The 10146-nt window shown below is 41.5% G+C and overlaps 1 protein-coding gene across 1 annotated transcript; it reads right to left on the bottom strand.

Moving 5' to 3' along the window:
- Positions 1 to 289: 289 nt before the first annotated feature.
- On the bottom strand, positions 290 to 9835 carry LOC139464164 (uncharacterized). The gene is made up of 7 exons (XM_071245691.1): positions 9545 to 9835; positions 4091 to 4295; positions 3570 to 3713; positions 2735 to 3061; positions 2038 to 2265; positions 1327 to 1452; positions 290 to 642 (listed from the first exon to the last, which is right to left on the bottom strand). Exons 1-7 carry the CDS (start codon positions 9833 to 9835, stop codon positions 290 to 292), a joined length of 1674 nt encoding a protein of 557 aa, XP_071101792.1.
- Between the last annotated feature and the right edge of the window lie 311 nt (positions 9836 to 10146).

Here is a 10146-nt window from a genome sequence, read left to right as displayed (position 1 = left end):
TGGCGTTGATTTTATATATTTACGTTGTCAGTACCATTGGCATTGGACTTCAATGTGATTTGGTGTCCATCATCAATATTTTGTGTCATTGACTGTTATCACCGAGACTGTATATTTAGTATTAGCTTATTTCTTTCACAACATGAAATTGTTATGGTGTGTCATATAAATTGTTGTCAACGAAAAGTAATTATCAACAGTTTTTATTCAGTACAGAAGAAATATATTCAAATGTGCCTGCTGGCAAAACAAACAATAAAAGTGCAGTTCATTTTTGCGAATCAATCGTTTAGCAATCTACCGGAGCAACACCAGTTAACCCAGAGTTCTCGCTCTCCTCCTCACGAAGGTCCTCGACAGGGACCTCTGCCTCCTCCTCACCAGGCTCTTCCGCCTCTTCATCACCAGGGTCATCTGCCTCCTCCTCCTCCTCGACACGGTCCTCGACACATTCCACGACAACGTTCTCCTCCTCCTCCTCCTCGCCGGTAGTCTCCGCGCATATCGCAATAGCCCGGGAGAAATTGTCATCACTGAGAGGGGGCCAGCGTTTTATCAGCACGCATACTATGATGGCACCAACTCCGGCAATGATCAGGGACACTCCAGCAAAATACAAGGCTCCACGATGTGATTGTTTTTCTGAAATGGCAAACAGAATGCTTAACTGACAGCGGTCATGTTTGATGGTGTTAGTGTGAAACACCTTGCGAAAATATTTTCTGTGGTTACAACGTACATCCACTTGACACATGATGCATATGTATTTGTAGATATTATTAGTGTGTGAGTGAGTTGGGTTTAACGACGCTTTTAACAGTATTCCAGTTAGATCACGGCGTGTCAGATTAATGTGGGAAGAAAGCCCGAAGTGATGCAGGTCTCAGACGTTTACCACTTCGATGAAACGTCTGCGGAATTATGTCTTAATAACCGACAATCATTCAATTAGATTTTTGACAAAGCCTAAAACGTTAAGATGTCGAGCTGTCAGTAAACTTCCAATTAACATTTGTTCGCAACAGATGATGAATATTATATGACTGATTCACTCACAGTTACACATATTTTTATGACTGATGCCTGGGCGGTTAAAGTAAACCTTTTAGAAAATTACAATGTTACTTCTTTTCAGAAGGTGACATTATAGACAAATATCAATACACAGCTTAATCAATACAGTACATTGTTCATGTAAAACAGACAATATTATTTGACGACAGTTTGTAGTGTGTCAGTGTTGGCTCCAAGCCGACCCCGTCACTTTGACACTGTTTCCTGTTTTACAGGTTTACGGGACCAGCAGAAACACAGAATTTTACCCACCCATGATGGACATTCCGATAAGTCCTCCCACCTCCCCGAAGCAAACCAGCACTGGGAGGGCCAGTTTTATATTACTTCTACCCGTAGTGTTCATCAACACTAGTGGCATCAATACTTGATAGAGCACTGGAACATTAATACAAATCACAAATCAGTAAGTCTTCAGATACAGTAAAGTACAGTTATAACGAACTCAAAGGGACTACTAATTTTAGTTCATTATAACCGTAGTTCGTTATAACCATATGTACAGCATAACTACAGCAAATAGTCGGGACCAAAAAAGTAAGTTTGTTATATCCGTAACTTCGTTATAAGCGTGTTCGTTATAACCGTAGTTTACTGTACCTCTATCACAGTGATTGCATTCAGACAAAACACATAACACCATAAAAGTGCAATCACAAAACTAGAACTGAAGTGTGAGTGAGTGAGTGAGTGGGTGATTGAGTGAGTGAGTGAGTGAGTGAGTGAGGCAGTGAGTGAGTGAGTGGGTGGGTGGGTGAGTGAGTTAGTGAGTGAGTGAGTTACGGTTTATGTGGTGAATGAGGGTGAATATGGGATTTGAACTCACGGTCACTGGTTTCTGTCACACCTAAGGGACGCTACTCTGGACGGCAATAGCTGATTTGCCTTATAAAAGTAAAGAATATATAGAGAATGCACAGTGAGTGTACAGAGCATATGAGGTACACTCATTAGTTTACCTACCAGTGGCAGTTCCAAGCAGGAAGATCAAAACCACCATTTCCGCAAATCTAGATTGGACCATGGTGACGAGACCCACAGCTAGGAACGATATCCCCATCGATAAAAGCGCTGACTTTTTATTTAGACTTTCCTTCCCTGGGATGATCGGCAGAACATACAGCACGAGAAGACTCCCGAAGATGCCAATTAAGGATGTAACGTTGGATGCGTTCGTTAGGATTGACAACCCTTTAAGACACAAATTAATAATTGAACATTGAACAACATTCCCACATGGTTAAAACACACAACTATGAATCATGACAGGGCAAACACGACGAAGCACACAGCTACAAAATGTGTCTCACCCGTTTGTGTAAAGTCATCTTAAGATCAGGGACTGGTCATGTTCTTGCATATGATTTTAAAGGCATATAAACCATTTTCGTTTCAATAAGGACACATTATACTTGTTTTGTCAACTCCTGTTATCTGTCAAATTCATTAAAAATACCATGGTCAGTGTCAAGATCAGACATCCATTCAAGGTTGAAAGCTCTTATGTGGGAGAATTCTAGTTTTCGAATCAAGGACGACCTGGTGGTGGCACATAAGGGACGTAACTCTGCACACCGGTTTGGAACTCATCGATTTACTGAGCCACACGAGCACCCAGATTCAAGGTTCTAAAGTCATTTGAAAACCTTCAACAACCTACCCATAGACGCGACAACTGTTATCAGGATCAAGAAATAAATCGGTGGATGTTTGAAGAGCCTTTTCACATTATGCTGGGCCTGTGAGTTCTTCTGAAGACATATACCAGCGAGAAGTCCTATGACACCCGTTATCTCAAACACTCTCATATCGTGAGGCCAAGCTCGTCCTCTGTTGACTGGATATATGTAGAAGGAGCAGATGACAATGATGACTTTCCCAATGAGGAAGCTAATGTAGCTGATGATAAGTGCAAGGGCTGGGCGAGTGTTGAGGTGGTCGACGGTACTCACGACACCAGTCGTCCGAAGAAGACCCTCAGTATAACCTTAAATAAGATTGATTAAAGTCATATACTCCAAAATAATTTGACATATAACCTTATGCATCGCTTGTGTAGTCGACCACATTAAATATTTGCACATCGTCTAGAGCGCTCATAGGTCCAGAAGTGAGTGAGTGAGTGCTACTTTGAAAATGCAGCATTGTGTATTATTATTAAGGCATGGATGTATCTGCGCTGGAAAAAGCTACTCAAAAGTTCTTTGCAAATACTATCTGTATGACAACATTTCTTTTTGTCATATTCAGTCCCACGTGGACACACGGAATAGTTCCTTTTAAAAGTGCCTAGTTTATTACCAATAACAGTGGAATCCACGTATGAGACGTAGAGTTTATATAACATTCCCAATTAAGGCATTAAACAACTTTCAAGGAAAGATAATTGTATCTTAAGTTGCATTCATTCGTTGCCTGTGTGGCCGTTCCATTCTGAAACTTTAACCAAACTATACAAGGTTACAAATGAAAATCATTCCATGAGTTCGACAAACCTGCCGTAATGCTAAATAGGATTGTCATGACATCGCCCGTGGTTGTCAATGACAACAGGATACAAGAAAAAATGAGTAGGACACTTCCCCACTGGGCGATCTTCCGGGCGCTGAATCTGACCAGAAGCGGCGCACAGGAAGCAGCTGAAATACACAACAGTTATGCAATATAAAGTTACGCTTTGTGACTAAAGTTGTGACTAAATGAAAAATATGACAATATGTACTTGATACATTACAATATCGTGACATAATATGCATTTTAGGCATTGATAATTACAAATTTAAGTCGACAACGGATATGACGTTGGTGACCATGGTGTATTTAGCCTAGATGAATCAATTCAGTTATCGTGACATTGGTTAAAGCAGGAACTCGTTAATCTGAAGTTCCAGGTTCGATTCCCCACACGGGTACAATGCGAGCAGCCCATTTCTGATGTCCCCCGCCGTGCTAGTGTTGAACAATTGCACAAAGCGACATGAACCATAATCACTCAGTTATCTTTAACATAATATACCTGCCAGTGCAAAGGACACTCTTTGTTCTTTAGCCACCATCGCTCCATTTTCATAGAATGTTGTTCCCAAGTCGGTCTTGTCAACGAAGAGGAAGGACGTGTAGAGCAACCCGGCTAAGACGTTCACTATCTGACTGGCAAATATGGGGACGAGAAAAAGCATGGTCTTCTTACATTTGGCCCATGCTCTATTTCTCAGTGTAAGCTGAAAATAATTAGGAAACAGTGTTAAAATCTGTACAATCTCAGTGATGCCATAACGACTTTGTTTCACATTTGTAACATTCTGTTTCTCTGATTCCATGTTTTCGCTGAGTGTTTGGTTTGATTTGAAATTACTGATAATTCATGTTACTTTATTCTTATATTTGTATGTGTTATGTTGAGACATAACAAAAACATGAGACCTCAAGAATACAATTGGTATGAGGACATCTCTTAATGGCCTTATACGAACCTTTCAGCACTGCAAGGAGAGCAAACAGACCAAATCAGCCTTTTGTTGGCCGCGCTCTCCTTGAGTCTGATTACACGTATTTGTTCCTCTTTTGCAAGTAATGTTTATTACGTAGTTGTTTCTACACACAGAATTAATTAAATTAGTTAATATTATAGTATTACGTATGTAATTTTCATGAAATGTCATGTTTCATATAAAGAAGGAATCAAGAGAACCTGAACACGAAACTCTTTCGCTGATTGTATGTGAATTTGTAAGTAGTGCTATTGTTGTGATCATCATCAGCTGAGGGCCCTTACCCCCTCTTCTCTCAGGAAGCACTGCCAAGTCAAACAGAGAATGTGACACCCAACCCCATCCCCCAGACTGCAGCCTTCTGCATTACCTTGATTGGCAGATGGGCTGTATTCCTGGCAGCAAACCCGGGCACTCTCCCAATGTCATTCAACAGATTGGACGGTACGAAACCTTAGGCACCGAGGACAATGGGGAGTCCGACAACTTGGTACTTGGGATGCAAGCGTGACATTTCGAAAGCGAGGTCCGCATATTTGCCATGTTTTTCCTGAATCTTGTCAATCATATTGGTGTCAAAAGGGACAGAAAATCCAATAATATATATGATTTCATTGGATTTATAAAAAAAGGTTTGTTGGATACGTCTGAGGCTGTTTATGGACATATTCCAAAGAATTTTGTATTTATCATTTTCCATGACGAACTCTACATATTCCGGGGCGTACCATGGATGGACCTCTGTCTCAAACCACAAGCCTGTCAAAGGCGGTAATAAAATGACCGAGCCACTACATCCTGCCGCTTAAGATAAAAAATTAGACACACCCCTATTTCTGAACCATGACAAATGGCAAAAATCATGGCATGGGATAACTGGCGTAAATCTTGTACAGCGGGATCTCGTGCCTGTATGCGCCGCCCAAGAATATCCCAAACATGTTCAAGGGGGTTCAAATCTGGGTTCATTGCTGGCCAGGGTAGAGTCATTATTGCATTGACCCTCATGTAATCCAAGAATGCATGCGAACGATGAGGCCTGGCATTGTCATCCATGTACTGAGATCGAGTAGCAAGAGGGTGGTTGTCAAAATAAGGCATGACGACGGCCCGGATGTACTTTGCCCCTGTTAACTTGCCCCTATGGTGACCAAATCCAACCTGCAATGATGAGAGATACACCCCCAAACCATAACCGAGCCTCCGACGTATGCAACAGTCGGTTAAATGTTCCTGGGGGTGTAGATCGTGTCCCAGTGCCTCCAAAATCTCGTTCTTCCACCAGTGACGTGGATCAGAAAGCGACTTTCGTCTGATTCTCATATTCCAGTTCTGTCGCGCAATACATCATGCTAAACGAGCAGCTTTGTGGTGATCACTCAACAAGGGATGCTTTATGGGTCGTCTAACCCTCAGTCCTGCTGCTTTCAGTCGGTTCCTGACTGTTCTGGTGCTGAAACGGCGATTGGGCAACCACAGCTGTTTCAGACGAGTACTTGTTAAAAAGGATTCTCGGCATATGAGACGAAGAATGTCCCTGTCTTCGCGATGTGTCGTCACAGGAGGTCTTCCGGATCTGGCCGGGTCCTGTACATCACCGGTCTGAGCATGTTTCTCGACTAAACGGCTTACGACAGTGTGATGATACCCCAAATTCCGACCAATGGCATTACAAGACATTCCTGCGTTATGCATGCTGATTATTTGCCATGGTCACACAATGTCATGGAATAAGTGTTTAAAACCGAGCTTAGGAAAGCAATTTTACGTTAAGATACACTGCTTTTAGGGATACTCGAGGGTAGCACGCTGCACGTGCATACCATGCATGGCACGTGATCTTTCGTCACGCATGACCGATTTTATCTGGAGAAAACATAATTCTTCCCGTAATTACATCTTTCATGACTGTTACATATATTGGATATCGTTTTTAGCTTTTGATCCATTTTCTTTCGTAAATGACACTTTAAATATCATATCTTGTGAGGTTCTTCACAGACAATAATGAAAGTTTGCATGAAGTTATGTTGCCACAGTGACCTCAGTTTTTGTTCTTGATTACATGTTAAACGTAACACTGCGTGACGGTTATATTTGATTTTAGTTAGTATTCTAATTGAGTACAAATACTGAATGAAGCGCCCCAAAAATAAACGATTACCCCCGTTAACTGGCTTTCAAGAGACCCCAAAGCAATGCAGAGTCTTGTAGCAAATGTCTTCAGCATTATGTATGTAACCCTTAAAGACCAGGGTTAGAATTGGTCTTCAGCAACCCATACTTGTCTTAAGAGGCGAGTATGCTTGTCGTAAGAGGCCACTAACGGTATCGGGTGGTCAGACTTGCTGACTTGGTTGATGCATGTCTACGTTTCCCAATTGCCAATTTCTACGATGCCTCATATCTGACGGCGTTGCACAAGCAAACCCTTTTCAGGATTCGAACATGGATCTCAAATATGGGTTTAGAACACACTGGGGCGCTCCGGTACACGCTAATTTCGTAGCGGCGATGCCTGCAAGCGGTGCCTAAATTTTGACAGCGTTGGTACAAGCACACCAAGCCTGCCTGAGTGGAGCCGAGTGTGCGCGCGGAGATGGGGTTCCTGACTGGGGTGCGCCCGTCTCAACTAAAGCCAAGTCCTGAGCGGAACTGGGGTTCCCGTATTTGTCTACGCTTCAGTGTCCGCAGGTACGGCAGTAAACTCCATTCATTCAGTCAGTCAGTCAGTCACTAAAGCTCTTTCGCTTAGCGCCAGTGGCATTGAAAATGTCGTTTATTGTGTCGTCAACTCCCACACTATTGTGAAAGCACCACTTCTCGTCCGCTGTCCGTTATGTTCACATTTTGTTTGCGTATGTAGAGAGTTGAGTTGCAGATACCACACACATTCCATGATTCGAAAAGTGTTGCCATAAATGAAGTTTTTACACAGTAGTGGCCCTAGATCCATGTTATTTACGAAATGAACTATTAGTGAGGGTTGTTTATCGTACAACAAAACACTGCAGGGGGAATAAACCATGGGGGACCCAGTGCAGTGTTTTATTGTACGATAAACAAAGTCAACGAGTCGGTTGTTTCTTATATGAGATATCAACATTATGTACAGCCTGTTTAAGGATGATAAAAAAATGTACAAGCTTTAAATATATTTACCCGTAAATAATAATGACCCCCTCAATAGAATCCCACCTCGGCAATGTCGGACAAGTCTATTTTATGCACAGGTGGGTATTTCTCACAATCCTCACCTCGTTAACTTGTACCTTTCCTCCCAACACCGGTTGCAATATATCTCACCCTTTGGGGGTGCTACATCTATGGGGAACACCTCACTAGACACAAATAACTCTCAAAAATAACGTAGTCATATATACGAAGTCATCAAGTTGCAAGCACATGTTCGAATCCCCAGAAATGGCGTCATGATTAGAATAATGTTTAATCGTGACATATAGGACGCTTCCTTCTTCATTGTTCTTTGCGATTTATCGCGTAGCTATCTTATATTTCTATATAGTGCATAGTGTCTTGACAAATTTTCTCGGAAACTACTGAATGAAACTTTGCAAGCGTAACTAAGAGATACTTATTGAGACAGAGTGTCAAATTGGTACCATAAATTATTTTTTGTGTATTAATTTCACACTTAATCATTTCTTTCTTATGACATAAAGCGACCCTAGTGCTCATCTTTTAAGGGTTTATAGGACTTGGTTTTTTTAAACAGCGTTATAATACATATTATTCACTACTATATAAACAAACCAAATTCTTTTGTGCGGGGGGTAGTAATAACGCTGTTTCCTTGTTTTTGAATGTCTAGTGAGTTGTTCCCCTTAGATGCAGCTGGGCAAAGCATATAAACGTAATTATAATGCTCGAACGATCGCCTCCAAACGTGGGAGAGATATGACAATCGGTACTGGGAGTAATTGTGAGAATATCTGGGAAATACCAAACGTAATAATTATTTTAATCTACCGGTTTATTAAATCGACTTTTCCGACATTGCCAAGGTCGGATTTTGTTCAGGGAGTCATCATTATTTAAATACCGGTAAATACTTTTCAAGCATGTAAGTTTTATTAACATACTGAAAAAGGCAGTTGATGTCTCATATGGGAAAGAAACGACTCGTGGTCGCTGTTTGTCGTACAATAAAACACTGCAGAGAGAATATATATTTCTTCTCTTTGCATAATTGATTCATTGTATGATTGTAACTCCCACTCGTCGTTTATTTCTTAAGTAAGTTTCACCACGTTTTCGAAAAATGCATACTTCTGAAACCTACATGTGTGTGTATTTACGAGGATAAACCGCAAAGTGGTCGTACAGATATTTCTTTGGTTCGTGTTAAGTTATAAGTATTTGTTTCCGGGAAGTAATCGAGAGCATTGACATGTGAGAGAAACTGCAAAAAAGGGAAAACTGAGAGATGGCTCGTGTTTAAGCACTTGCATAAGAAGGGAATGTCACCAAAGGAATATCCTGCCTTTCCGGCAAAAGCAAGTAAATTGTTCTAAATGAAGTATGGCATCGGTTCCCAGTGAATTTTCCTGTCATCAAATTCTCAATAGGGGGCACGGGTGGCCCAGTCGTCTAAGGCGCCGCGATTCGCTGTGCAGAGTGGCGTCCCTTGGGCACGCCAGAAACCTATGATTGTTGGTTCGAATCCCGGTTCGCCCCGATTATGTTTCTAGGTTTGTCAGCACCATACCCGTGCTCGTGGGTTTCACCGCAGTGGCAAACGTCTGAGACCTGCATCAGTTCGGGCTTTCCTCCCACATTAAGCTGACACGCCGTGATATTACTGGAATAATATCGAAAGCGGCGTTAAACCCAACTCACTTACTCAAATAATCAATAAAACATGTTACGTGTTTATCTCCTGAATGAACCGAAAGAGAAACACACAGCTAATCATTAAATAACCCTATGCGTTAAAAACATACAATTTCATCTCTTACCGTATGTGACACTGCTTCAATGTAATCATACGCAGGGTTGCCTTCTTCAAGGCTTTCGTAGTCATTAGCTTCAGGTTCCCGTTCGTCCATCGCTTGTTGGTAGGGAGGGGCTGGGTTGACGCCGTCACTATATTCCATAGAACCGGGATTGTTGTGGTCAGTGCTGGCGGTAGTCGACTTGAATTCATGCTCAGGAAGATTGTTTTCCTGTAGGGTCTCTTGTTCCCCAGGAACAGGAATGATTTCATCCCCAGATTCCCGATGAGAAGATTGTGTGAATGCAGCCGACATTGTTGGTAATGTCAGAGTTATATATGTTCTCTGTAGCAAGTCCTTATAAACTTGATCTCAATAAGAGAAAACTGACGTCAAAACGAAGTCTTGACACTATGGTGTGTTTGGAGGAAGTTTCTCTCTTGTTTCGTGTTAAGTTGAATATTCACACGGACGTTTCTTTGTTCAATAGTTACTTTAAGTTGTCCAAAAGAAATATGCATGTCCCACACGCAAATTAATTATTCTAGAAGTAATCATTCCGGTTTCATTTTTGGGTTATTTTAAGGAAGTTTTCAATAAATTGATGTAATTGAGTGAGTGAGTTG

This window comes from Haliotis cracherodii, unplaced genomic scaffold (genome assembly GCF_022045235.1).
Source record: "Haliotis cracherodii isolate W230 unplaced genomic scaffold, xgHalCrac1.p SCAF_16, whole genome shotgun sequence".
In the NCBI taxonomy this organism is placed as follows: domain Eukaryota; kingdom Metazoa; phylum Mollusca; class Gastropoda; order Lepetellida; family Haliotidae; genus Haliotis; species Haliotis cracherodii.
The sequence above is the reverse complement of the archived record's forward strand: the minus strand, read 5'-3'. Positions and strand labels throughout refer to the sequence as shown.